Source organism: Sminthopsis crassicaudata, chromosome 3, assembly GCF_048593235.1.
Source record: "Sminthopsis crassicaudata isolate SCR6 chromosome 3, ASM4859323v1, whole genome shotgun sequence".
In the NCBI taxonomy this organism is placed as follows: Eukaryota; Metazoa; Chordata; class Mammalia; order Dasyuromorphia; family Dasyuridae; genus Sminthopsis; species Sminthopsis crassicaudata.
Genome location: NC_133619.1, coordinates 645,275,459 through 645,303,443, shown reverse-complemented (window position 1 = coordinate 645,303,443; position 27,985 = coordinate 645,275,459). Strand labels below are relative to the sequence as shown.

The 27,985-nt window shown below is 53.8% G+C and overlaps 1 protein-coding gene, 1 long non-coding RNA gene and 2 other non-coding genes across 4 annotated transcripts; 1 reads left to right on the top strand and 3 right to left on the bottom strand.

Moving 5' to 3' along the window:
* Nucleotides 1-4,454: 4,454 nt before the first annotated feature.
* On the bottom strand, nucleotides 4,455-6,098 carry LOC141564986 (uncharacterized). Its single transcript, XR_012488824.1, has 4 exons — nucleotides 5,880-6,098; nucleotides 5,247-5,334; nucleotides 5,016-5,054; nucleotides 4,455-4,605 (listed from the first exon to the last, which is right to left on the bottom strand). It is a non-coding gene; the product is annotated as an uncharacterized LOC141564986 (long non-coding RNA).
* On the bottom strand, nucleotides 4,677-4,765 carry LOC141565276 (small nucleolar RNA SNORD88). The gene has a single exon (XR_012488952.1). It is a non-coding gene; the product is annotated as a small nucleolar RNA SNORD88 (small nucleolar RNA).
* On the bottom strand, nucleotides 5,411-5,497 carry LOC141565277 (small nucleolar RNA SNORD88). Its single transcript, XR_012488953.1, has one exon. It is a non-coding gene; the product is annotated as a small nucleolar RNA SNORD88 (small nucleolar RNA).
* A 14,619-nt stretch (nucleotides 6,099-20,717) lies between the features above and the next one.
* Nucleotides 20,718-26,179, top strand: NAPSA (napsin A aspartic peptidase). Its single transcript, XM_074307890.1, has 9 exons — nucleotides 20,718-20,794; nucleotides 21,608-21,731; nucleotides 21,838-21,961; nucleotides 22,503-22,621; nucleotides 22,874-23,073; nucleotides 23,522-23,644; nucleotides 24,064-24,208; nucleotides 24,933-25,031; nucleotides 25,739-26,179. The coding sequence occupies exons 1-9, from the start codon at nucleotides 20,730-20,732 to the stop codon at nucleotides 25,916-25,918; spliced, it is 1,179 nt and encodes a 392-aa protein (XP_074163991.1). The 5' UTR covers nucleotides 20,718-20,729; the 3' UTR covers nucleotides 25,919-26,179.
* Nucleotides 26,180-27,985: the final 1,806 nt, after the last annotated feature.

Genomic DNA, 27,985 nt, shown 5'->3' with positions numbered 1-27,985 from the left:
CAATCCCATACATTTTACATGTGTAACAGTATAACCTAGATACAATATATGTGTGTAAATCCAATTTTCTTGTTGCACGTTAAGTATTAGCTTCCGAAGGTATAAGTAACCTGGGTAGATAGACAGTAGTGCTAACAATTTACATTCACTTCCCAGTGTTCCTTCTCTGGGTGTAGTTGAGAAACCATAATTATATTCTTGGGAGGTGAGTGAGATCCCCAAGTGAAGAAGTACAGAGGAGGAAGAGGGCCCAGGAGAGCCCCGAGGGAAATCTAGGTCAGAGGGTGGGATCTGCCAGAGACATTAAGGAGCCTAAAGGCTGAGAAAAGGCCACTGGATCGGGTCACATGGAGTTAGTCACTTTGGAGGGAAGGGGAGTATTATGATGAAGTCGGGTGCCAGCACTCCAGAGGCAGGGGAGGCCCACTTGGAGAAAGATGAGAGACTGGAGGCCAGCAGGCATGGACGGGTCAAGGGAAGGTGTGGGACACTGGGGAATTCCGGCTTCCAGCTTCAAGGGTGCTCCTGGAGGGCAAGGAATTGTATTTCTTAGCATAACGCCTGGCACACAGTAGGTGCTTTCTAATATTTACTGACCAACGGGCCTGTCCCTGCTAAGTTATTAGCCTGGATTTGTCTTCTCTGAGCAACTTGTTCAGGCCTTCCATAAAGCTGCCATTGGGAGGTCTGCCATCTTTTCTACCCACCTCCTGACAGAATGGGGAGGCCAGGAGAGGTCACCCTTGGCTCTCCCACCATGACATAACCATCCTCCATTTCCATCAGAGTCCACCTTGCTCCGGTTTCTCCCCTTCTTCATGGGGCACACGCTGCAGGGCGGTCACCCCCCAGCCCTCCCTGTCTCTCTGCTGCTCATTTTCATGGCTCTTTCCAAGTGGAAGTCCAGCAGAGTCCAAACAGCTAACTGGGTCGTCCACAGACTCCTCTTGGGGGGTAGCACACCCCCACGGCTGAGGAGCTTCCTAGAAGAGACCCGCTCAAGGATAGATGGGATGGGAGCATTTGTGCTGGTGGATAGGGCTGCTCCTGGGGCTGGGGGATGGAGCCGCTCTGAGGGCTGGGGGACAGACTGGGGGAAGGAGCTGCCTTGGAGGTTGGTAGACGGAAAAGCCCCAGGGCTGGGGGATGGAGCGGCCCTCTGGACATTTCCAGGAAAAACAATACATAGATCTCATTCAGACCCAGAACTCACCGGAAAGGGTGTGGTTGGACCTTGCAAGCTTCTTTAAAGACCCCAGACTACTTTCAGAACAAGGGCCCACAATTCCAATAGACTTGAAATGGAGAGAGCCACCTGCATCCGGAAAGAGGACTCTGGGAACTGAAGGGGGTTAGCAACATAACACTTTCATCTTTTTTGCTGTTTGCTTCTTTTGTAATTGTTTTTCTTTTTGATGGATTTTTCTTCTGCAGAATGATAGATGTGGAAATATGTCTAGAATTGCCAATTAACATTTAGGGGGAAAAAAATTTGGAAAATAGGGTTTTGCAAGGGTGAATGCTTAAATGATCTGTGCACGCATTTTGAAAATAAAAAGCCATTCACTGACCCACACTTAATACCATACACTAAGGTAAGATCAAAGTGGGTTCATGATCTAGGGATAAAGAACGAGACTGTAAATAAATTAGAAGAACATGTCTCTCAGATGTGTGGAGGAGGAAGGAATTTGTGGCCACAGAAGAACTAGAGATCACGACTGATCACAAAACAGAAAATTTTGATTATATCAGGTTAAAAAGCTAATGCAGACAAGTGCTATGGGCTAGAACTTGGAACCTGAAACAAAGGATTCTTACAAGGGACTAAGTCAGTGGAATTGATAGAGACAATAGTCACCTAGCCTGGCATGGTTCAGTACGATTGATTTAATTCTACCAGGAGATGTTATGGGCCAGAACTAGAGACAAGGTACTGAGTGGGAGGAGACAGTGGTTAAATCTGGTTTAGCATCGATTTAATCCTACAACAAATAATGGTTTCCTAGGGATAGGATTGGTTTGTACTCAGGGTGGGGCGTGTAAGCCAGCAGCCTCAACCAGGGAGATTCAGAGACAAGGGGACAGAGGCTGGAGGCTGGAGGCCCTTGGGCTCAGACAGATTCAGCCCATCTCACACCCTATGGTGGCAGGCTCTCCCCCTTCCCTTCTCCACTGGAACCAAGGCTCTGCAAGGCCCCCAGAAAGCCAGCCGAGTCCCATGTGAAGGAGACAAGACTTTGAAAGAGACAATAAAGGATGTGGACTTTAACCCCTGGCTGCACTTGTTTACTTTTACTGAACTGAGACCCCAAGAAAATCTCCACAGAGAACATTACAGACAAGGTCAGAAGGGAAGTAACAAACTGGGAAAACATTTCTACAGTTAAAGGTTCTGACAAAGGCCCCATCTCCCAAATATACAGAGAACTGACCCTAATTTATAGGAAACCAAACCATTCTCCAATTGACAAATGGTCAAAGGATATGAACAGACAATTCTCAGAGGGTGAAATTGAAACTATTTCCACTCCTATCCTAATCACTCCTGATCAGAGAAATGCAAATTAAGACAGCTCAGAGATACCACTACACCCCTGTCCGATTGGCTGAGATGGAACTAATAATGATGAATGGACTTACGTCAACTGATGCTGAGTGAAACAGCAGAACTAGGGGACCATTATACACCTCAACAACAACATTATATGAGGATGTATTCCGATGGAAGTGGTATCTTCAACATAGGGAAGAGCTAATCCAACTGACCAATGATGGACAGAATCAGCTCCACCCGGAGAAGGAACTCTGGGAGGGGACTGCACCACCACCCAGAATTCCCTCTGTCCGTGGTTATTTCTACCTTCTTTCTGAATCCGGTTTTCCCTGTGCAGGAAGACGGCGGTGTAAATGTGTGCACACGCATGGCATTTAACACGTTCTTTAACATGTTTGACGTGGGGGGGACCGCCGGGCCCTGGGGAGGGGGGGGGGAGGGCAAAGTTGGAACAGAAGGTTCCGCGAGGTCACTGTGGGCAATCACCGGTGCGCGCTTTGTCAGTAAAAAGCTATAACAATAAAAGTAAAAGGGCGACCCTGTCAGTGCTGGCACTTTTCTCCCACTGCGCCTCAGGCCTTGCCCGGCAGCGCCGGCGTTCCGCTCCGCTCCATCACTGCGCCCGGGGCTTCCCCTCACAAGGTTAGCTCGGCCTCCTGGGGGCGGGGGGGGGGGGGGGGGGAGAAGCCCGGCCCAGCGCTCTGCGGCCCGGACTCGGCGGCCGCGCCACCCGCCCCTTAGGCTCTCCTTCGAGCCCCTCCCATCATGGAGGTGGGAGCACCGCCTTTCAGAGTCCGAGAGCAGCTCCGCCGCTACCGCGGACATTTTCTTCCCTTCCCCCGCTTTCCTGAAGCCGCGCGGCGGTTCGCTCCCGGCCAGTTTTACCGCAATGTGCCAGCTTGTCTCCCCCTCCCCGGCGCTAGGTGGCGCTGCAGCGGGTAGAACAGCCCGCCGCGTCAAGGTCGAGAAAGGTCGAACAGCGGCGAGCCGCGGGCCGGCCGGGGTTGGGCGCTCGGACTGCCTCGCAGCCACCTTACAGACGGGCAGACGGAGGCAGCGCCGGAAGCCGGCCCGGAGCGCGGGAGTAGCCGGCCCCGTTCGGGAAGCGCGGCTGCTCCTTACGGAAGTTGGGCGGTTCCGGCTGCGGTTGATTGTTGAGCGTCTCCACGGGTCCCCCGTAACCCAGGACCATCACAACTCGTGTGTGGGTTTGGAATGACCATCGCGCTTATCCCGCACTCCCCCAGACGCCCCATTAGGAAACGGCCCCAGCGCGCTCTCCCACCACCCCTCCCCCCTCCGGCTGTCGCTCATCTGTCAGAGCGCCCCCTCCTGTCCTCACTCACACAACCTCGCCGCGGAGGTCGAGAGGTCACTGAACCCCGAAAAGCTCCGCCATTACTCCCGGCCCCCCTGACTTTTCGCAGGGACCCTGTAACCGGTTCGCTGACGGACACTGAGGCAAACAGGCCCGTGAAGTGGGGGTCTCAGCCACTGAAGCCGGGGCTCCCGCCCTAGGCCGAGCTCCATCCGCCCACCGTGCCAGTAAGACCACACTGCCCTCTGCCGGCAGAGTCGTCTCACCGGGCAGCGCGGGGGCTCCCCCCTCTCCCGCAAGGCCAGGCCCACAGCGGAGATGCGGGGCTGGGGATAAGGAAGCCCCCGGGAGGCTGGGTGCCCCTTATCTCCGATGTTCTGAGACCTCCAGGCCCAGGGGGCCAAGACCCCTTGGCCTCCCTCCCTTGCAGGCTGGAGGCTCCGAGGGTCCTTTCTGCCCAGCAGAGCCCAGCCCCCCCAGGGGCAAACCCGGGCTTCCAGCACCTGTGATCACCGGCAGCCCCAACGGGTGAAACTTTACAGCCCCTATCCAGCACAGGTCACAAAAGAGCACCCGGGCTCCCGTTTGCCAAATCATTTATTTTCTGTAACAGTGGGGACGCCAGCCCCAGAACCGGCTACATGCCCCCCCCAGGAGCGCAGGCCCAACAGAGCCCTCCAGAGTTCTTCCTCTGCAGCCGCCTCCTGCAGCTCCCAGGCGGAGTCTCTACCTAAAGGGCGGGTGAAAAGTCTGCTTCAAACACTGGCTGTCACCAGCCCAGCCCCAGGGCAGTGGGGGCGGGGACCCCTCAGACCCTGGGAGTCAAAGGCCCAGGGGGCACCGAGAGTCTTCACAAGAGTCAGAGCCCAGTGCTGACATCATCGGGGTCCCAGTGCCCCCCACACCCGCCAGGCCCTGCCCAGGACACACCCTCCCCAATCTGGGGGCACAAGGGGATGGGGGTGGGGAGAGGTGAGTGCCCCTCCATGGTCCTAACAGCTCCTCAGGGTGGTTGATGTTCCTAGTGGGGTTTCAGGGCCCTCCAAGCCTCCCGCCAAATGTGGGGTGAGGGAGGGGCAGACCATGTGCTGCACAGCTGGGGGCACCCCCAGGTCTGGAGTAGGAAAGGGGGGCTCTTACCAGGAGGCACGGGAGCAGTTCTGGGGCTCACTGGAACTCCTGAAAGAGAGAAGTAGGGGAGGTGGGGGGCAGACCTGGGCGGGGGTCACCCTCCCCTCCCAAGAGCAGGCCCCCTCAGACCCAAGGCTGGGGCACTGTGTTTGTCACCATGGGGCTCAGAGCCCAGTGCTGGCATCACGGGGGCCGGACAGCAGGGTCCCGACACGGAGCCCTCCGGGGCGCCACACTCACCTGGGGCAGGGGCTCCGGCAGCCCTCTCCACCAGCCCGGCTCCACCGCAGGCTCAGGCCCTGAGCCCGGCTTCGCTCAGTCAGCTCATCTGTAAGGGAGACTCCGGAGGCTCACATGGGGCAGGTACGCAAAGCGGGCCGCAGCCCCCAGCCCCCAGCCCCCCCAGGCCCCTCAGACCCCTGGCAGTGCAGGGGGCACGTGGTCTGTCCTTCACATACGGTCAGCGCCCAGTGCTGCCATCATGGGGGCCTCCAGCAGGGGCGGCAGCCCCCCCCCCCAGCCCCGGGCTGCTTCCAGTTCTGTCCCCCCCTCCCCCCAACACTCACCCAGGCCCGCTTAGGCCCCCCCCCCAGCTGCAGCACCTCCCAGGCCGGGCCTGGCCTGCAACGCCCCTCCAAGCTTAGCCGTTCCCTCTCAGCCCTGATCCTGCCTCCAGCCCCCCCCCCAGCCTCCACCCCCCCCACATCGGAATCAGGGGCACTCCCACCCGCAGAACCGGGGCTCCCTCCCCTACAGCAGGCCCAGTCCGATGATGCGGAAGCCCCCGGCCTCCCCTCTTTGCGGGGACCCACGGCCCGCCTGGCGCCCTTCCCCCGCCACGTGCTCCCCGCCACGTGCTCGCCCCCCACTCACGTGTTGCTTCCGAAGGAGCCCCCCAGGAGGGTCACGTGCTTTCTCCCCATGTTGGGAGAGAACCCCCTCCTCCGGCGCGGCCCGCGCGTGGATTCCCTGGCCAAGCACGAGCCCATGTGGGGGCAAGCGGCCCGCGCCCGCTCCCAGCCGCCAGCCCAGAGTCCGAGGGACGCTGCGCCTGCGCACTACACCACCAGACTGCGAGCTTCCGGGCATGCGCAGGAGGCGGAGAGGCGGGGCCGGCTTCGGGGAGGGCGGAGCGTCATCTCCAAGCCCAAGTAGAGGGGCACAAACGCACTGGAGACGCCCCAGGCTAGAGACCCCCCAGGGATCCTTAGAAACCCCTGCCCAGAGACCCTGTGGAGACCCCTGTAGACCCCAACCCATACAGCCTATAGAGACCCCCCTGCCTAAGTACCCAGAGACCTCTGCCAGGAGATCCCCAGACCCCCCAGAGAACTCTAAAGACCCTCAGAGATTCCCAGTCCAGAAACCCTAAAGGGCCTCAAAGACACTTACCCAGAATCCCCCAGAGATACCAGCCCACAAGCTTGTGGAGACCATCTGCCTAGGGACCCCTGCCCAGAGACACTCAAGAGACTCCTTCCCAGAGACCCCTAGTCAGAGACACACCTGAGACCCCTGCCCAGAGGCCCCAGAAAAAGACCCTCTGCCTAGGGACCCTAGCCCAGAGACTCCCTAAAGACCCCTGCCCAGAGATCCCTGCAGAAACTCCCAACACAGACCCCCAGAGATCCTTGAGACTCCCTACCCAGAGATCTGCCCACAGACCCCTAAAGACCCACAGAGACCCCAAGCCAGACATCCCCAGATACCGCTGCCAAGAGACCCCTATCCAGAGACACACCTAGAGACCCCTGCCCAGAGATTCCTGCAGAAACACCCACCATAGATACCCAGAGACCTCTAGAAACCCTCAGAAACCCCAGTTGAGAGACACTTACAGACACTAGCTCAGAGACGAGACCCCTGCCCTAAGACCCTCAGCCTAGGGACTCCTGCCCAGAGATCTCCTACCCAGAGTCACACCCAGAGACATTCAGAGATCCCTGCCCAGGAACCCCTAGAAGCTCCCAGAGACCCTGAAGAGACCCGCTACCCAGATACCCAGAGACTGATGCCCAGAGGCCCCACCGCCCCCTGTCTCCATGGAGCTCTTCCCGTCCCCAGGGCCAGGCAGAACTTTCTGGTTCCGCAGTCCGGCGCTTTCACTCGGATTTCCCAATGGTCCTTGGGCCTTGGCTCCAGGGGAGCCCCTTCGCCTGCCCCTTCTTTCCCCAGGGTCATCCTCAGTGTCGCTCTGAGCTCGGATGGGGGAGTGTTTGGTTCCCCTCGCCCCTTTGAGCAGCTCGGGCCCACACCCAGAGCAGGCCCAAGCCCAGTGCTCTGGACTTCCTTAAGTCAGTAGGTAGCAGACCCCTTATCTCCCCCCCAGGGCCTCCTTCCCTATGGCTCCCAGCCCAGGAGTGCCCGGATGCATCATCCTCTCTCCCCAGCCCCCCCAGGCCGGGACCAGGCTGCTGGCCTGGCTGGGGCCGCTCTCTCTGCTCTGACGCCCTGGGGCGCAGACCTCCTCCAGCCCCAGCCTCCCCTCCCCCTAGCCCCCCCTTCTCAGCTCTTCCTCCAGCGCAGGTTCGCCCCTCACCTTCCCCCCCACTCCCTTTCTCCCCCAGGACAGCGCTGTGATTCGGAGCCCCCCTACCTGCTCCCACCCAGCCCGTGGCGGCCTCCTGCTGCTCCCTGTGAGCCCCACTCTCTGGGCTGCAGCCCCCTGGCCTCCCCCTTCTCCGGGGGTTCCTGCTGTCCCCTCTTGATTATCTCCGGAGGTCCGGATGGCCCATGAGGGAGGAATTGTGGCTTGCCTTTCCTGGTCCCCGGTGCCTGGTACTCAGCAGATCCTTAAGAAATGCTTACGGACCGATGCTGGGACCTGGCCCCGACCCCGGCCGAGCATTCCGAGCTCCCAGCGGGCTGAGCGGCCGCAGCTGGACCCCCTCCCTGGGCTCTCATCCGGTGACGTCATGGGGCCAGCCGTCTCTCCCGCGGCGCGCCCCCATCGGCCTCTGCAGCCCCTTCTAGTAGTTCTTGTGATAAGAACTTGTTCATTATCATTGGCGATCTGGGATCTGGGATCAGGGATCTGGGATCTGGGATCTGAGATCAGGGATCTTCCATGTTCCCATAGTCACAGACAATCAACCTGTCGGATAAAGGTCGCTGCAGACTCATTTCTCAGCTCTTCTCAGAGACACAAAATCCCTGGCACTAGGCCGGTCAGTGAGCCCGCGATGGCCAAATTCACGGTCATGTGATGTAAGAAATGGCCACAGCCCGCCCAGCCACCGGTCAGCAGCCTCGGCAGGGAGGCTGGAGCCTCCACCAGCGGGAGGCTCTGATCCTATTGGCCGGTGTTTATCACCGAAGCGTTGTTAATGGGGGCACGGACATTGTTTGTCAGGCACAATACTGTTGCATGCTTAGCAGGGGGAAGAGGGGGAAAGGGGGCTTTTGTCTGCCCTGGAAAACCTCAGACTAGACGTGACTCATCCCCCGTGGTACTTGTTCCATTGCGGAGGCCTGGGACCCACCCGTGCTGCTTCCAGAGGCGAAGGGAACCGAAATCCTCCACCCGAGCTCGTGGGAGACACTGAGGATGACCCTGGGGAAAGAAGGGGCAGGCGAAGGGGCTCCCCTGGAGCCAAGGCCCAAGGACCACAGGGAAATCCGAGTGAAAGCGCCGGGCTGCGGAACCAGAAAGTTCTGCCTGGCCCTGGGGATGGGAAGAACTCCAGGATCGTCCTTAGGGTTAGAATGCTGGGCAGGGTAATAGGGAGGGGAGTCTCAGACAGGACAGTACTGTGAGTCAGGGAGGGAGGGAGGAAGGAGGGAAGGAAAAGCCTCTTGGAGTTCCTTCCTCCTTGCTCCCAGATTCCTGACCTCTTCCACCCTCAGGTCACACTCCTCTCCCTCCCCCCCCAGCAGGCAGGGCTTGGAGAGCTCCAAGGTTCCAGAGTGCTTTTCTTATGTTCTTAAGCTCAAGCCAGGCGAGTTCTCACCAGTATCAAGTTGACCATTGATTTTCTCCATATCAATGAACCTTTTAGCTTTGATATTTAACAAAGAGCTTAGGCTCAAGTACAGAACTTCGGGCCACCTCCTAAGTGCCTCAGGCCCTGCAAGGCTGCACTGGCCCCCGGGGATGGCCCCGTTAATGGAGAGTTCCCCCTCTGGCCATTGAGGTCTCAACTTCAGGGCGGATCCCCTGAGGTTGCTCCTAGGGCCTCTCCGAGATCCTGCATTGACAAACTCCAAGTAGGGACCCAGCCTGTTCTGCTCCAACCCTCATTGCCAAGAACAGGAAAAACTGAGCCAGGCACAAAGCCAGAGCCGAGCCTGGGCTTGGGAGGCCAGTGGCGGCCCCTGGAGAGATCCGACCCCAGGCCTTTCTTCCAGAAATAGTTCTTGAGGAATAGCTCCTCCGGGCTGCCACCGCAAGAGAGACAGGGCTCTCTTTGGGCCTGGGACACCCTCCTCCAATGGGGAGTAAATAAACACCTTTTTCCTCCCCAGGAAGAGAATTCCGGAACAAATCCAAGAGAAAGCCTGTGAGTGAGGTGAAGTGGAGGGCAGAGTCCTCCTGCCAGGAAACAACTCCTCGAGAACCCGAGTGCCATGTGGCCAGGCAGAGCATCTGGGCCCTCTGGAAGTGCCAGCCTCCTTGGCCGGCTACCCCTCCTCATGCCTTCTGCACCTGCACAGCTGCCTTTTGATCTTTATGACTTTGGCCCCTGACACATGGTGGGTGCTCCCTTAATGCATGTTGCCTACGGGGTGACTATAGGCAGGTCCTTCATTGTGAGAGGAAAACATCTAGATTTTGAAGCTTTGGACCAAGCAGAATAAAAATTTCAAGTTTTATCCTCAATGTCAAAAAAATCGACTTCCCAAGTCCAAGATGAGGGAGCGCTGGTTAAAAGGGACGAGGGAGGGGCCGCAGGGGGTGAGTGGGAGTCTCAGTGGCCACCCCCTGAATTGGAAGGGGGGCTGTGTCTGGAAAGAGCTGGACCGCAAAGCCCAGTGCTCACAGTTCCGCAAGGGGGTCTGAAGAAAGGCAAATGTCAGTACCAGCGATTACACATCGGAAATCTACAAATCAGGACTTTATTTATTGTTTGAAGGACTTAATTTATTGTTTTATTGATTGTCCTGACTTAAGGGAGTGCTATAATGGGAAATAAACTTTAAAATGTCATCCTGCGCACAATCGGGAAGTTGAGAGTGGACACTGAACATTAAAATAAATACGAAAATTCGATTTGATGTTTGCCAGCAGTCGCCTGGATTTATGAAATTGGGAACTGCAGAGACAAGGGGCATCCCTAAAGTGGGACTCTGGGCCCTGGAGCATTTGCAGTGGGTCAGTAAGAGGCCCCTGGGCTCACGTGGGGCAGGGGCTGCAGGCCCGTGCCTCCAAGGCACCGGAAGGGAAGACAGGGAAAGTAGATTAACAATCCCATTTGCATCTGGAGGCCTTTCCTCCAGCTGGATCTCATTCCTCCGGGCTGGGGGATGGCTTTCCCCTGGGTCCTGCTGGTGCCGCAGATGCAAATGACCAGGGACAATGCCCTGCGCCACTGAGGCTTCCCTTGCCCACCTTGAGCACATGATGTCTCCATTCCAGCCATTTCACCTGCTCCAGCAGGGATGTCGGCCAAGTCATTAGCACCCATTCTCTTCCCGGACCAGGAACCTGGACCAGGGTCAGCAGTTAGCCCTCCCAGGACTAGCCCCGGGAAGGAAGGATGGGCATGAATTGAATACCTTTCCTTTAGCTTGCATTTTAGAGGAAGAAAATGTCTTTTCCCTGTCTGATGACGTATTTTACATGTTGGTTTCGGTGAGAGGAAGGAGCGCTTAGAGTTAGGAAGAGGAATAGGGAACAGACCCAAATTGGCTCTAGCACCCTGAATGTAGCTCCAACATCAGTTGTGTGCCACGCCATGTGTGAGGTCCTGCGGATGCTGACATGAAACATGCTCTGTCCTCGAGACCTTCTGTTGTGCTGGGGAGATCGAAGGAGAAATAAGTCAATAGAATGGGATTTCAGGATTTGCAGACTCAGTTCCATGGCAGAACTCTGGGGTTTGGTGGACCCAGATTACAATGTGCTTGGGAAGTTTTTAACCAAATCAATGAAAATAGAACAAAACGTGGATAACGTCAACGTGGGCTTCTCCGAGTCTTTATGAAGGCACAGGATCTATTTCTACTGGAGTTTGATTTTCATGGACACAGCATTGGCAAGTGGAAGTTGAGAGGGACCAGGAAAGGCTTCTTCTAGGAAGTATTCCCTCAAGGGAACCTCGAAGGAAGGAGGGAGCTTAGGATTCTGGGGAGAAAAGGCAAGGAGGGAGGGTGTTATAAGCATGGGAGGCAGCCTTGGAAGGCACAAGGTAGAATGCAGGATAGATGGCAGGGCAAATTTAGGAAACAGCCATGCCATTTGATTTTAGCACACAATGTATAGAGGCCACATGTAGGAAATACATTTGGAATGGTAGGGGGATGAATTGTAGAGGGTCCATATTATCCCAGGGTGTAGAGGGCTGAACCTCTGTATGATTGATTTAAACAAGGTACTAATTCAGAGGAATTGATGAGACAATGGTTATCTAGTTTACCTTGGTGCTTAATAGATCTCTAGTTCAGTATGATTGATTTAACCTTACAACAAATAATGGTTCCCTAGTGATATAATGATTGACTTATACTCATATGAATGGATTCAATTGTAATTGAGTATTTAAGAAGGTCAGAGTCAGACTTAGAGGGGGATAGAAGAGGATTAGGACAGACTCAGGGAAGACAGAGGATTGGAGGTTGGAGCACAAGCTCTCAGATTGAGACAGACTTTAAGACAGAGACTGTCCAGGTGGTCCTCCTGCCTCCCCTGCATGCTGGAGGACATCAAGAAAACTAGCTCAGCCCCCAGGCAAGGAAACCAGATTGTGAAAGAGATAATAAAGAATTTGGACTTTATCTCTGGCTATTCTCCTGGTGATTACTCAGTGAAATGAAGGCTGGCCCAGAAACCTCCAGAAAACCAACTAGAACACTTCACCAGAGGAAAAATGAACCATTTTGGGGCCTGCTTTTGAGCTGGGGAGGATCATGCTCAAATCTGTAACCTCTCTCGTCTCCTTAAAAATCCTTATTTTTGTACCTCTAAATCACCTTCTCTTGCCCAATGCCCAAAGTGGTCCATCTTATGATTACTTAGTCAAAGGAGATGACCATTGCCTTGCCCATCCTGTGATTACCTATGTTGATATAGCATTTCTGACCCTAAAAACCAAGGTCTGTCATCCAATGAAACTCTGTATTTTCTAACCATATAAGAACTATGGAGCTGAATGCAGATTGAAGCTTATTATTTTCACTTTTTTTTTTTCCTGAGTCTGGGGTTAAGTGACTTGCCCAGGGTCACACAGCTAGGAAGTGTTAAGTGTCTGAGACCAGATTTGAACTCGGTCTGGGTGCTCTATCCACTGCGCCACCTAGCTGCCCCTGTTTTTCTTCTTAATGGTTTTCACCCTTTGTTCTGATTTTTCTTTCACAACATGACTTATGTGGAATTGTTTTTAATAAGATTGCACTTGTGTAACCTATTGCTTGCTGTATGGGAGAGTGAGAAAAAATGGAAATCAAAATCTTAACAGTGAATGCTGAAAACTATATATGTAATTTGAAAAAATAAACACTACTACATCAGAGGGAAGAAAACAAAAGAAATTCTGTATTTTACTTTGCCTCTTCTGTGTTCTTGGATAGAAAGTATAGTAAAACTAAGGGCCTGGAATAAAGGCCCTCAAAGCTTGAGGAAGATCTGTGGTTCCATTTACTGAAGGGATCTGGTCCCTTTAATAAGTGCTTATTGGCTCAGAGCTCTGCCTCAGCAGTTTTGCTTGGAAATTAGACAGTTTTAGATCCCACAAAACAATGTTAAACAAAATATCTCAAGATTAATTCTGGAGTGACAGAACCTATAAAAGGAGGGGTGAAACGATTTTCCAGCCCGAGACATTGTAGGGACTTGGCAGAAAAGATTTGTTGCAGAGGATGAGAATGGAGCACGGTGGGGGCAGAATCCAACTTTAACATAAAGTTAGAAGTCAAAAAATAGGCAGGGAAATGAGCAAAAAATAAATAAAAATAACCTGACCATAGAAAGTTATTACAGTGACAGGGAAGATCAAGGGACAACTCTGCAGAAGACAACAAAATCAAAGTAACTACATCCCATGCCTCAAAAAAAAAAAAAAAAAAAATGTAAATTGCTCTCAGATCCAGAAAAGAATTTCTACAAGAGTTCAAAATGGACTTTAAAAATCAAATAAGAAAGGTAGGGGAAAATTGGAGAAAGAAATGAGAATGAAATAAGCAAATCATGAAAAAAAGAGTCAATAACTTGGTGAAGGAAGAATTAAAAAATACAGAAATAGTTTTAAAAATCCTTAAAAAACAAAATAAATCACAAGGAAAAAGATGAACAAAAAATCCACTAAAATAATTACTCCTTACAAAGCAGAATTGACTGAATGGAAAGGGAGGTTGAAAAGTGCACCAAAGAAAATAATTCCTTAAAAATTATCATAGTGCAAGTGAAAACTAATGGCTCCATAACATAGCTATTGTTGTTCAATTATTTCAAATATATCTCTTAGTGACTCTTTGTGACCCCATTTGGGATTTTCTTGGCAAAGATACTAAAGTTTTCTTCTTCAGTTCATTTTACAGATAAGAAAACTAAGACAAACAGGGGTAAGTGATTTGTCCAAGTTCACATAGCTGATAAGTGAGTGAGGTCAAGTTGGAATTCAGGTCCCAACAATCTACTGTACCATCTTGCTACCTCATGAGACATCAATAAAATATAATCAAAATAAATTTTTAAATGGAAGAAAATATCAAATATCTCCTTGGAAAAACAACTGACCTGGTAATAGAGGGAAGATAAGAATTATTGGACTTTCTAAAAGCCAAGACAATCTTCTTCCAGGTGTACTATTGTACTTGCCTATTAAGGACTCTGGCAAGAATCTTGCTTTCAATGATTATGATGCCCCTGTGATTGTCTACAGAGCAATCTATTCCCTTTACTTTTATACAGAAGTCATCCTTGAACCCCTGGGGCATAACTTCTTTGTGCCCTGTAATCTGGGGAAATTCCAGTCCCCAATGAAGTGAAACAAACCTTATGCTTGTTCCTATGCTTTTTAGCATGATGTTTTCACCATGATGTCAAATGCTTTCAAAGAGGACAAATATGGCATCAGGCAGATACTGTACTGATGGTAAAATTTTCAACTTCAAGAGGATCCAAGCTAATAGTGAAGTTAAGGGAGTTTTGGTGCATGATTTTTTGTTTGCAGATGATTGTGCACTCATTGGGGCTTCCGAAGCTGTATGGATCAATGCTCTGAAGCATTGGTACAGCAAACAGAAAAGTTTTGAATACGGTGAATAAGTTCATTTACCTTGACAATTATACTCTCCATGTGTATACACTGATAATTAGGTAGACACATGTATTGACAGAGCTAGCTCAGTGGGAGTTTCCAAAGGAAAGTGTGGGAGAGAAGAGGTATAGACTGAAGGTCTATAGAACCATTGTGCCTACCTCATTGTTGTACGCCTATGAAGCCTGTATAGTTCACCAGTGCCATGCCAGGAAACAGAATCACTTCCATTTGAATTGTCTTAGGAACATGCTGAAGACCTGGCAGGAAAAGGGATCAGACATCGAAGTCCTTTCTCAAACTAAACTGCTGAGCATTCCAACTGTGCTACAAAAAGAACAACTCCAATAACATTGTGAAGTCGTGTTGATCCTCTTCCAGAACAAAGGACAGCAACTGTAAGGACTATGGTGAAAAATGCTAACCACCTTCACAGAAAGAACTGATGGAGTTTCGATGTAGATCGAAGAATATTTTTAACTCTATTTTTCTTGGATTTTAAAAAATCTGTGTGTTTTTTTTTTAACAGCTTTGAAATATATACATGACTGCATATGTATATAATTTATATAAAATTCTTTGCATCTCCAATGAGACGGGAGGGGAGAGGAGGGAGAGAATTTGAAACTCAATTTTTAAAAATTAAATGATAAAATTATTTTATATTTAATTGTAAAAATATTTTTAAAATCAAATCCATTGTTCTGTCAATAAAAAGTTATAATAAAAAAATCAAATCCCCGTGAAGTAGAGGCATAGAAGGACATTGTTTTATATCACAAAAAGTATTTGTCTTAAATCAACATCTAGGATTGTGTGCAATGAGAATACTTTAGAACATTTTCCAATAAATATAATAGCAAAGAGATACCCAGTCTCCCCACTGCTATTTGATATGGTTCTAGAAATGCTAGAAACAATAAGAGAAGAGAAATGAATTAAAGTTATAAATTAAGTAAAGAGAAGATAAAACTCTCCCTATTTGCTGAAGTTATGAAGATGGTCATAGCAGCAATAGCAACGTGTGTGAATGTATTACCGTGCTATAAGAAATAATGAATTGATAATGATACTGTATGAAGACATATTCTGATTGAAGTGGATATCTTCAACATAAAGAAGATCCAATTCAGTTATAGTTGATCGATGATGGACAGAAACAGATACACCCAGAGAAGGAACACTGGGAATTGAGTGTAAAATGTTTGCACTACTGTCTTTCTACAAAGGTTACTTTTACCTTCGGAATCCAATTCTTACGGGGCAACAAAAAATTTGGTTTTACACACATATGTTGTATTAAGGATATACTGTAGCACATTTAATATGTATGGGATTGCCTGTCATCTAGGGGAGGGAGTAGAGGGAGGGAGGGGAAAATTTGGAAAAGTGAATACAAGGGATAATCTTGTAAAAAAAAAAATTACCCATGCATATGTGCTGTCAAAAAAATTATAATTATAAAATTAATTAAAAAAAGAAATAATGAATTGATAAATATAGAGAAGCAAGGAAAGATCTATATGAACTGATGTAGAACAAGACACCAATAAACAACAGAGATAGTAACAATGGAAATGGAAAGAACAATGAGACACCAAAACATCAACAGCAAAGGTAACAAAGTTATAAAGGTGAAACATGAGATATGAGAGGGAGGTCCAAAAGGTTTACACATTGTCACATGTTTTCAGACTTTCTCAGTATATTGATGAGTTGCAACAATGTAAATGGAAAGAATAATGAGACACTAAAACAGCAACAACAAAGGTAACAAAATTATAAAGATCAAACCGGACTGGAAGGTGAAAAATGAGATATGAGAGGGAGGTCCACAAAGTTTACACATTGTCACATGTTTTCAGACTTTCTCAATACATCGATGAGTTATGCTGATTTTTGTCTCTTCTTTTTTATTGTCTTTTAAAAAATACTATCTGGGGGCAGTTAGGTGGCTCAGTGGATAGAGCACCAGCCTTGAAATCACGAGGACCTGAGTTCAAATATGACCTCAGACACTTAACATTTTCTAACTGTGTGACAAGTCACTTAATCCCAATTTCCTCAGCAAAAAATAAAAATAAAATAAAATAAAAATACTATCTGTTACATGAGGTGACTTCCTGGGAGGAGTCTGAGTCTTATCTTATTTTAAAGAAAGTAAGAAACAGCAATTGCTGTTTGCGATTTCTATGTTATTATGCAACCTAAAGAGATTGGAGTGCAGAGATGAAATAACTAGCGGATGGTGTGTTAGGATGGGGACACCTAGAGTAAAAGGAAGAGTTGTCAGGGATCATACTCTGGCCATACTTGAGAGATTTTGAACCTTATGATCTGTCTCTTTATGGTTTCCAAGATTCATCTGTATCTCACAGAGGAGAGACATGAGGACTATGCTGGGTTTGTGGGTATCATCTCATGGCTCACCCCTACAGGGACCCTGTTTGGGGTGTTAGTGACTGGAAGTCCAGAATTTGAACTGAGCTATGGTGGTGACCATGTGAGGGGAGAGAGAATGGACAGATGCAGTAGATGGTGTGGAGATAAACTCAATGAAACTTAGCATCAGATTGGAGAGAGAAAGAGGGAAAGATCAGAAAGGACTCAGATTGGAAACCTAGATAACTAAAAGGATGGTGTGCCTTCAACAGAAACAGGGAAGTGTGAAGAGGATTTTTTTTTTTTTTTTCATTTAAAAATATTTCCATTTGGGCAGCTAGGTGGCGCAGGGGATAGAGCACCAGCCCTGAAGTGAGGAGGACCTGAGTTCATCATCTGAGTTCAGATACTTAAAACTTCCTAGCTGTGTGACCCTGGGCAAGTCACTTAACCCCAATTGCCTCAGCAAAAAAACAAAACAAAACAAAACAAACACCAAATTTATTCATGTTGTGAAAGAAAAATAAGAAGAAAAGGAAAATACCACGAGGAAAAAAAAAAGGCAAATAAACAGCAGCAACAACAAAAGGTGAAAATAGCATGCTTTGGGAGCAGCTAGGTGGGGCAGTGGATAGAGTACCAGCCTTGAATTCAGGAGGACCCAAGTTCAAATCTGGTCTCAGACACTAAACACTTCCTAGCTGTGTGACCTTGGGCAAGTCACTTAACCCCAGCCTCAGGAAAAAGAAAAGAAAATAGCATGCTTTGATCCACATTTAGTCTCCATACTTCTCTCTCTGGATGCAGATAGCAATTTCTAGCCCAAGTCTATTGTAATTTTCTTTCTTTAATCATTTATTAATTATTATATTTAATAAAAATTATTTTTCAAAACACAGTTCTTTAAATTAGCCCTTGGAAAACCTTGTGTTCCAATTCCCCCCTCCCCTCATCCCCTCCCCTAGATGGCAAGTAGTCCAACATATGTTAAACATGGTAGAAATATAGGTTAAATCAATATATACATCCATATTTATACAATGATCTTGTCATACAAGAAAAATCTAATCAAGGCAGAAAAGAAAATGCTGAAGAAAATAAAATGCAAGCAAATAACAAGAGAAAGAGTGAAAATGCTATCATTCAGGAGAATTCAGGAGAGATTTTAATCTATAGGATTTTTAATCTAGAGGAGCTGAGGAAGTCACCAAGTGTAGGGATAGCAAAGAAAGAGCAGAGGCTCAAGATAGAGCCATGTGGGAGATGGCTTTGCTCAGTGACTCAAAGGATCATCGAGCTGGAAAGGACTTCAAAAGCCAACATTCTTATTTGATCTTATCTTTTCCAATGAACAAACATGGATTTTCTCCCTCCCCCCACCCCAACACCACTTGAACAAAAGAAAAAGGAACCACAGAAATGTGCAGGGTCATGTCCAAAAGCATCCAGTCCTGAGTCTTGAGTCCATCACCTCTCTGGCTGGAGAGGGCTACCTGTTTCATCTTGCATCCATCCTCTGATTTTACAGATGAGAAAATTGAGACATGAATTGGAGGGGGGAAGGGGTAAGGGAATTGCCCAAGGTTGTGAGAGAATGACCTGGTAAAGGAGGCTGAGATGGAGCAGTCCAACTGGGAAGAGAAGAGCTTGGGGACAATGGCATCCTCAAAGATATGGAAGGAAGGAGGTGGATGAAAATCTCAATGCTGCAGCGATTGTTTTATTTTGTCTTTCTGTTCCAAGGTTTTAGCATGGTGCTGGGCCTTTCATAAATGGTTGTTGAATGAATGAATGAATGAATGAATGAAAGGGCATCTATTGGGTACCTGCTGTGTGCAAAGTACTACACAGCAAGCACAAAGGCAGGGCAGTTCTCTCACATTCTCATGGGAGATTTCAGCCATGGGAAAATGTGAAGGACTTTAGGGGGAAGCAGATGGCCAAGCTCCTTCTTTAGGGCTGCCTTCTCTGCTAAAATCCTGTCCATATATGAGGCTAAATGATTTGGCAATACCTCGAACCTCAGGAGAGAGGGCCTGGAAGGCCTTTAGGGGCTTAGTGGTTGAAATGACACCGTAGGAAGACAGAGGTATTTGTTTTGATTGGTTTTCCTATTTGTTCCAAGGATTCTTTCCCTCACTCATCCATCTGTCTCTCTCTCCCCCTTCTCCTCTTCCTCCTCCTTCTTCTTCTACATATGCATGGATAATTTTTTCAACATTGACCTTTGCAAACCCTTCCGTTCCAAATAACGCACCCAAAATTATTCGCTCCTTCCCCCACTCCCTTCCCTACTGGCAGGTATTCCAATACATGTTAAATCCAATATATGTATACATAATTATACAGTTATCTTGCTGCACAAGAAAAATCAGATGAAGGAAGAAAAAGAAAACAAATATAAGCAAACAACAGAGAGAGTGAGAATGTTGTGGTCCACACTAAGTTCCCACATCCTCTCTCTGTGTGTTAATGCCCCTTCATCACTGAACAAACAACTGGCCTGAATCATCTCATTGTTGAAGAAGGCCCTCTCCATCAGAACTGATCTTCATATGGTATTGTTGTTGCCTTGCACAATGCTCTCCTGGTCCTGCTCATTTCACTCAGCATCAGTTCCTGTAAGTCTCTCTAGGCCTTTCTGAAATCAGCCCGCTGGTTGTTTCTTACAAAACAATAATATTTCATAATATGCCACAATGTATTCAGCCATTCCCCCACTGATGGGCGTCCCCTTGGTTTCCAGTTTCTTGCTGGGAGTTTCTCACAAAAAGGGCTGCCCCAAACGGTTTTGCACATGTGGGGAAACTTTAAAGAGAGCAGCTTTCATGCTTTGATGAGTCAAAAATCTGAATAAGGAGAAAAGGAGGCAAAAGCCGGGGTGCAAGTGGTCCTGGAGTTTGGCTATGAGGGGAGGAGAATCACAAGTGGAAAGCTTAAAGACCTCTAAGGGTGAGAAAACCTGATCCTGTTTGCACACAAAAAGTGAGGCCCGTGTAGCCTGGGGAAAATAGTGAGAGAGGGGCTTGAGGGGCTTGAGAATCCCGGGAGGATTGATCTTGGCCAAGACATGGAAAGAATGGGAGGATGGGGGATGAGAGTCGGGCTCAGGTCCAGCCTGGGCTAGCTGGTTCCCCAGGACCTTCCCCTTAGAGACAGGGATTTCTGGAGATCCTGAGACTCCCAAGTGGCCCCACCTGCCTCCAGCCTCTCCGAGCCAGCTCCTTTGCAAACACTGGGGCCCCTTCCGAGTTGCTTCTGTTCCCCTGGAAGGGACACTTGAGGTTAATTATTCTTTAGGACCTTGGGGAGGGGCTGGCCGGGGTGGGGAGGAGGGAGAGCCAGAGAGGACTGAGATTTAGTCCCCAGAGGTGTAGACTGATCGAAGCCTTAGGGCTTGGAAATCTCCAGGGTCAATCCTTGTTTCACGTTTGAAGAAACTGAGGCGAGGAGAAGGAAAGAGTGGTGTCTGATTTCACATCCAGTGTCCCAGGCAAGGGACCGAGGTAGAGGGGCTTTAAAATTCCCAAGTTCCTCCCAGTTCCTTGCAGATGAGTAAACTGCGGCTGGACCATAATCCAATGCCCCAGCACGCTCCAATGCCATCTCTTGCTGGCAGAGTATGGGAAATATGGAATTGGGAGCAGGGTCTGGGGGGACTGGGGCGGCGTCATCCGGGGCTCTGGGCAATGACTAAGGCCCTTCAGAGCAGGAGCCAGAGAGGGCGGGAGCCGGGCAGGTGCGCTGGCTGACCCCCACTTCCTCCGGATTCCCAGCAAAGAGGGGTTGGGAGCGGACGACTTTCAAGGACTCTTCGGCGCTGAGCACCACCACTCGGCCCTTCCGGCCCCCCCTGAAGGGCGTGGGGAGGGGACTCCCGGGAGAGATCCTCCCAGCCGCCCCTGCGGCGCCTCAGACCTGCTCCAAGATGTGCCTGCGGCGGGACCTGGTTCTGCTGGTGCTTCTGAGCCCCGCGGTAGCCTCCCTCATCAGGTAGTGGGGCCCCGGCCCCCCGGCATTCTCCCTCCTCTAGACCCCCTCCCCCAGCACCTTCCTCTCTGCCCCGGACCCGGCAGATTCGTTTCCCACCTCTCTCATTTATTGTAGGACAGCTCCCTCCCTCTCGTCCCCATCCCTTTTGGGGGCAGGCTCCCCATTCCCGCGCTCTCCGGCGCGGGAGAACATTTCCCCCGCTCTCCCTTCCCTCCCCTGACCCCAGCAGGGCGGGTGGGAGGCGGGATGAGTCTGGGTTGATATGGAGAGGGGGGAGGGAAGTCTCAGGATCTCTCCTGCCTGCTGGGCGACGCCTGACACTCTCCTATCTCCTGCAACCCTCTCCACAGTCCCAGCAGCCTGGGGCTTTCATCTCCCCATTGTACAGGGAAGGAAACCGAGGCAGGCGGAAGTTAAGTACCTGGCCCAGTCATACCGATAGTGTCTGAGCGTTTGAGCCTGGATTTGAACTCGGCTCTGAATGCCGGGCATGATGCTGGGGTACAAATCACTTAGCCTTGGGTCGGTCAGCAACCATTTTTATTAAGCACCATGGGTCCAAGAGCACCCAGCACAATACCCGGAGGGCCCCGGGAAATGGCTGCGCCTGGGGCTTCTGGGCCGACCGGGAGGACGTCCAGTGTGTGCAGGGAAACAACTCCCAGGAACTCTGAGGCGAACACGAAGAGGAACTGGGGAAATCCCGGAGGGCTTCCTGGAGGACGAAGCCCTATCCTCTGCTGTCCCTGAGTGTTCCCTGGGGCGGGGGCAGGTTCCCACACTCCCCCCAGAAGTGCCTTCCCTTCTCTGCAGGATCCCCCTGCGCAGGGTCCGAGTGGCTCCTGGCATCCTCCACGGCCTGAGGGGCTGGAGGCCCCTGGAGGCCCCTCTGCCCGAGGACGGGCCCATTCTCGTGCCGCTTTCCAACTACTTGAATGTGAGTCCTTTTCCCCTTCCCTTCAGAAGCGTCCCCCAAGGCCACTGGCCACCCTTCCCCCCACTCTGGGGCCTTTTCTCATCCCCTTTCCTCTCCCTCCAAGCAGGCTCAATATTTTGGGGAGATCGGGCTGGGGACGCCCCCTCAGAACTTCTCCGTCATCTTTGACACCGGCTCGTCCAACTTCTGGGTCCCTTCCCGGCGCTGCAGTATCTTCAGCCTGGGATGCTGTGAGGAGGCGGGAAGGGGGGAGCAGGAGCCTCCCCAGGAAACGAGGGCCTGAGGGGGAGTCAGGGCCCTGCCCCCACTGGGCAAGCCCCTCCCCGTTCCAACAAGGCTGGGCGACGGCCATGTGCCCGTGGGGTCCCCGGCCGTCAGGGAGGGGCGCGCTTTCTCTAACTCCTGGTTCTTCCAGCCAGGAGGAAGGGCACAAGGTCGCTGATCCCGCCCGAGGCCAGATGGGAATGGCTTGCTGGGGGGGGGGGGGGGGGAGGGGGGACAGCCCTCGCCTCGGCTCTCGCCCTGTGGGCCAGCTCTCGCTGGGAGCTCTGACTGCTGGGCAGTCCTCCCCAGGGCCTGCCCGCAGGACTACGGACGGCTCCTTCGGAGGAGGCTCCGTCCTTCCGGGACACCTCCAGCCCCCTTTTGTTTCTAACCACTGACGTTGGCCCTGGTCGGGTCTCCAGAGGGGAGGGCTGGGCTGGATGGGCTTTTCTGGGACCTCCCAGCAGCTCTCCGCAACTCCTGCCCATCCTTCCGCCTCTCACCCAGGGTTCCACCGGAGATTCGACTCCAAGGCTTCCAGCTCCTTCCGGCCCAATGGGACCCGGTTCTCCATCCGCTACGGAACGGGGCGGCTTGACGGCGTCTTGAGCGAGGACATGCTGACCGTGAGTCAATCCAGTCGCCTCGGGGCTTCGGGGCTGGACTCAAGGGAGATGTCCTCGGACAAGGCATCTCACCGCTTCTGCCTCAGTCTCCTCAGCAGTAAAACGGGCGTGCCTGCTATGGACCCCAGCTCTTAGACCTGAGCCGAGCTTGGACGGTGGCAGCCAGGCTGGGGGCGGCAGGAGGACTTTCTACGGAAAGGAGGAGGCGGAGGGAAGCTGGGTGTTTGCATCGTTCTCCCTCCTGTCCCCCAGATCGGAGGCGTTGGGGGCGTCTCCCTGCTCTTTGGGGAGGCCCTGTGGGAGCCAAGCCTGGCCTTCGCGCTCGCTCACTTCGATGGGATCCTCGGCTTGGGCTTCCCAGCTCTGTCGGTGGGCGGCGTGCAGCCTCCGCTGGACGCGCTGATGGAGCTGGGGCTGCTGGAGAAGCCCATCTTCTCGGTCTACCTCAACAGGTGTGGCCTGAGATGGGAAGCCCCGCCCACCCTCTTCGGCCCTCCCCTCTGGATGGGAGCCCCGCCCACTCTACCTCAGTTCTTCCCTCTGGGATGGGAAGCCCCGCCCCGCCCCCACCTGCAAGCGGGGACAAATCTACTCTCGTCCCGAGTCCCCTTTTACTCTTCTATAAAGTGGGGCTAGAACATCCTCCCCGCGTTCTTCCCGCTTCTCCATCTCTTTTCCTGGTCCCCCTCACGGGGAAATGATGTCCGTCCCTCCTTGCACCTCATCCTGCCCCTAGGGACTCGACTTCCCAAATGTGCACAGAGCCAGGGTAGAGAGGCCGGCCAGCTGGCCCCCATCCCGTCCCCCAGATTTATTGGCCGGGTCACCCAAAGCAAGCACCTTTCCCTTCCTCACCTGTCAGTGAGGGGGCGGCACTACGACTCGGTTCTGGCCCCGCAGGGACCCCGAAGCAGCCTCGGGGGGAGAAGTGATTCTAGGAGGCTCGGATCCGGCTCGCTACACCCCTCCCCTTACTTTCCTGCCGGTCACCCGACCAGCCTACTGGCAGATCCATATGGACCGGTGAGGGCCTTACCTGCCCGGCAGCCTGAGGGGGGAGGCTGGGGGCGGAACGGACCAAAGAAAGAGTTCGGCCTGCCTGCAGGCCTGGAGTCTCTGAGGAAGGATGCCTCCATCAGTGAGGGGGGAAGGGCCTGGAGGGGCAGGTGCCTGGGTCAGTGTTGGGGGGGAGGACTGGAGGGTCACGGGCCTGGGTCAGTGTTTGAGAGGGAGCTGCAGGGGCAGGTGCCTGGGTCAGTGTTGGGGGGGGAGGACTGGAGGGTCATGTGCCTGGGTCATTGGGAGTAGGGAAGGGCTGGAGGGTCACGTGCCTAGGTCAGTGTTTGGGGGGGGAGCTGGAGGGGCAGGTGCCCGAATCAATGAGGGCATGGGGCTGAGGGTCAGCTGCTGGGGCCAGGCGCTCACGCTGTTCCTCTCCCCAGGGTGACCGTGGGCCACTCCCTGAACCTGTGCCCTAACGGCTGCGCTGCTATTCTGGACACCGGCACGTCACTCATCACAGGCCCCTCCAAGGAGATTGGGGAGCTGCACAAACTCATTGGCGGCTTCCCGCTGCTGGCAGGGGAGGTGAGGGGCGCAGCCTGGGAAGGCAGCAGCTGGGGCCCGGATCGCTGAGGCTGGGGGGAGGTCGAGCTGGGACCTTTGGCCTCTGCCATTCGCTTACCCCCAGCTCCCTGAGCAGGGGAGCAGCCTCCGTGCTCCGCATCCCCTCCAGGGGCCGCTCGTTGCCCCCGACAAGCCACGGAAAGAGTTCGGTTCTTGCTCGGAGCTGGGATGGGGGCGACGCGGAGGGAAGTGGGCAGGAGCCTCTGCGCTGCCCGCTGGGCGGGGACAGAAGGAAGGGCGGACTGGGCCCGGGCCCAGGGCCTCCCGAGGGGATGACGGGGTCTGGGAGATGGGGCCGAACAGGTGCATGGGGGGAGGGGAGGGAGGAAATGGCCTGGAGAGAGGCTGTGAGCTCCGTGGGAAGCCGCTATTGCAGGACTTTGCAAAGGGGGAGGGAGGCAGAGATGGATGTCAGCTTTAAGGCCCGGCAGAGCGAGGGGGTGGGGAGCCCTGAGCTGCTAGGAGGGGAGCCTGCTGTAAGCTGGCCGTTCTGGGGAGCCCAGGACGGCCTCAGAGCCCCGTAGGTTGGCGATGAGTCAGCTGGGGGGGCGCTGCACCCACTCTGGCCCCCGGGGACGGGGGGGGGGGAGGAATAGGTCGAGCAGAGGATTCGGGTAGGCGAGAATGGGGAAGAGGAGGGGTGCGTGACACAGCGGAACGGACGCCTGCCCTCCCCCTCCCGCAGTATCTGATCCCCTGTGAGCGACTGCCCGCCCTCCCCCCCATCTCCTTCCTGCTCGGAGGTGTCTGGTTCAACCTGACCGCCCAAGATTATGTCATTCAGGTAGGGTGCTCCCTGGAGACCACTTACTCAAGGCACGGAAAATGGGGGGCTCCGGGCTCCAGGGGACCGATTTGGGGCAGCTGCAGAAGGTGGGGATGGGCGCCCCCTACTCTCTCTCTTACTGACCAAAGCGAAGAAACACCCCTTCCCCGCAGTGACGTCATAGCAACTTCAAGGAATGCGATTGTCCAGGTTCCCCGGGGAAAGGAAGGAATTGGGAATTTGGTGGGGGAGGGGTAGACCTACACCCGGGGGGGCTCTGCCCCAAGCAGGAGGCAGGGGGACCCTGGGTGAGGAATAGACAACTCCCCTTTGGGAGGGGGAAGGGCACGAGGAGGTGGGGGCGGGGAACTTCTGCCGACGTCACAGCGCTTTGAGCAAGGTCCGCCACCCCCCACTCCGCAGTGACGTCACCTATCCACAGGGTGCTGGGAGTAGTCCACTTCTAGGGGGAGGGGTGGAGAAGGCGACTCCCAGAGCCCGGGGCCAGGGCCCCCACGAGTGCCTTCCCCTCCCGCCGCCCGGGACGAGCCCGAGGGAGTCCAGAGGGAGACGAAGCTTTGGGAGGGGGCCCCTGGGGGCGGGACGTGACGACCTGCCGGCGTCCCACGAGCTGTGCCGCCGACGCCGGGGTGCTCTTGGGCTGCGGCCGGGGTGACCGCTGGGGGGGGCGGGCCTGCCCAGACGCTCCTGCCCTCGCCCCGCAGCTGGCCAGCGGCCGCACCCGCCTCTGTCTGTCCGGCTTCTTGGCTCTGGACGTGCCGCCGCCCGCGGGCCCCTTCTGGATCCTCGGCGACGTCTTCCTAGGGCCCCACGTGGCTGTGTTCGACCGGGGGGCAGCCCGCGTGGGACTGGCACGGGCTCGGGGAACCCTGCGGGACCCCTGAGCTGGGAGCTCCCCACCCCCTTCCGAGTCCCCGACTCCCCCCAGCCCCGCCGAGACCCCCACCCCCACGCCCGGAGATTTCACGGGGCCTCCTTGGGGCTCTTCTTTGGCTTGGCGCTCGGGGATCCTCTTCGGCTCTGCGCTTGGAGATCCCGGGGGAGGGGGGCTCGGGCCGGGGCCAGGCCGCTTCTGGCCTTGGCAACATCTTGTTCCCTCTTCTGCCTCCCCTCAACTGCCGAATAAAAAACTGCGATGTCTCTTTTCCTCTGCGTCCTTCCCTTGGTCCCTCGCGCGCGCCCGCCCCGCGTGGGCGCCTGGCGCCTGCCCGCAGCCCGATGAGGGTGGGGAAAGGGAAAGGAAGCTGAAAGCCAGGGGACTACAATTCCCGGCGAGCTCCGGGGCCGGGCCGCCGCCCGAGCTTAAGCGATCTGCGTCTGGAGCATGCCGGGAGTTGTGGTCCCTCGTTCCGCAACTCCCGAGCCTTCCTCTCCCGCCCGGGCCGGGGTAGGGCGGGCTCCCGGCTGACAGGTGGCTGGACCCGCTAGCCCCTCCCCTGCTCTCCCAGCCAGGGTCCGCCGCAGGGGTGGGGCCAGCAGCCTTCGGAGGCCCAGAGGTGGGATGGGGGTGGGTGGGTTAGGGTGGTCCCTCCCCGCCAACACGGGTAGTGATGTCAGACCCTCCCCCCAACTCCGGCCCCCTCCCCCTTCCCCCTTTGAACAGCAGCCACCGCCCGGATCCCGGAGCCGCCGGCCCGGGTCCGAGCCCCGCAGCTTGAGCCCCCACCCCTCCCCTTCCTCTTTCCTCCTGTCCCAGGGGCCAAGCCCTGGAGCCACCCCACCCCCCTGGAAAACACAACCCCGCCCCCATCGTGAGTACTGGAGGAGGCTGGTGCGGGAGATGGGGCGGGAGGTGGGGGGGCAGACAAACTGTGTGTAGAATCTGGCTGGGTTACGGTGGAGAGAAAAAGACACTCCAGACGGAGGAAGGGAAGATGGAGGTGGGGGAGGGGGGCCATGGGGGTTAGGGACGGAGGCCTAGGGAGCCTGGGCAGCAAATTGAAGCAAGCCCCCATGAGGGGATAACAGTAATGGAGCGATGGAGGCACAGGGAGAAAATGCTGGGGGAAAGGGGAGGGGACTGGGGACTGAGGGGAGCCACAGACTGCATGGGCTGGGCAGCGAGAGCGGCCGGGGTGGGGGAGGGGGTGGGTGGGGAGGGAGCCAGTAACTGGGGTGGGGGGTGACGGATGCGGACCGGGAGGGGAAAGGGTCCGACGGTGATGGGGAGCTAGGGGAGGAATTCTGAGGTGGAGAGGCTCGGCTGATGAGAGAGGACTGCAGGCAGTGAATAAAAAGGGAGGCGGGCAGTCCGAGGGGGTCAGAGAACCTGAGTTCCAATCCCACTCTGCTAGTCACTGGCCGGACGATCCGGGGCCAGTCGCCCCCAGCTTTCCGACGCCCTGTTTGTAAAAGGGAGGACTTGGACTCCCAGCGATCCCTTCTGGGTCTGAAATTTGGTGGAGCCGGAAAGGGGGAGGGAAGGAATGAGTGGGGAAAGAGAGATGGGGCTGAGGTGACAGATAGAAGAGGGGCGAGGGGTGGGGGATGGGGGAGAGGTGGATCGGGCGGGGGAGAAAGGAGGACAAAGAGATGGGAAGAAACCACATCGAGAAAGGAGAGAGCCGAGGAAGAGCGAGCAGAATGAACTGGAGGGGGCTGGGAGTGTAGAGTGAGGGGCCAGCGCCGGGGGAGTGGAGGAGCCATCCCGGGCCGAGGAGGAGATCGGGCTCTGGAGCCACAGGTGGAGGAGAGGAAGGCGAAAGGAGGACTCAAGCGTGGGGGTGGGGAGTGAGCTCGAAAGAGAAACCTTCAGGTCTGGGCTGGGGAGAGGGACTCGATTGTCTGGAGGACCAGGGGGGGGGGGGTGTGCAGGAAAGGGGGAGGGGAAGGGAAGAGAAATGGATTGAAGGGCCTTGAAACTGGAGGAGAGGAAAGGCATCTGCACTGGCAGAGACCAGGAATAAGTGAGGGGCTTGGTGGGAGCCTCAGGGGGAAGACATGGGACTCAG

Excerpts from the sequence above, each read along its gene's own strand:
- NAPSA (XM_074307890.1), top strand. The coding sequence starts at position 20,730 with ATGTGCCTGCGGCGGGACCTGGTTCTGCTGGTGCTTCTGAGCCCCGCG. Across the intron at positions 22,622-22,873 it reads TGAGCGAGGACATGCTGACC|ATCGGAGGCGTTGGGGGCGT; the intron begins GTGAGTCAATCC and ends CCTGTCCCCCAG. Across the intron at positions 24,209-24,932 it reads TCCCGCTGCTGGCAGGGGAG|TATCTGATCCCCTGTGAGCG; the intron begins GTGAGGGGCGCA and ends CCCCTCCCGCAG.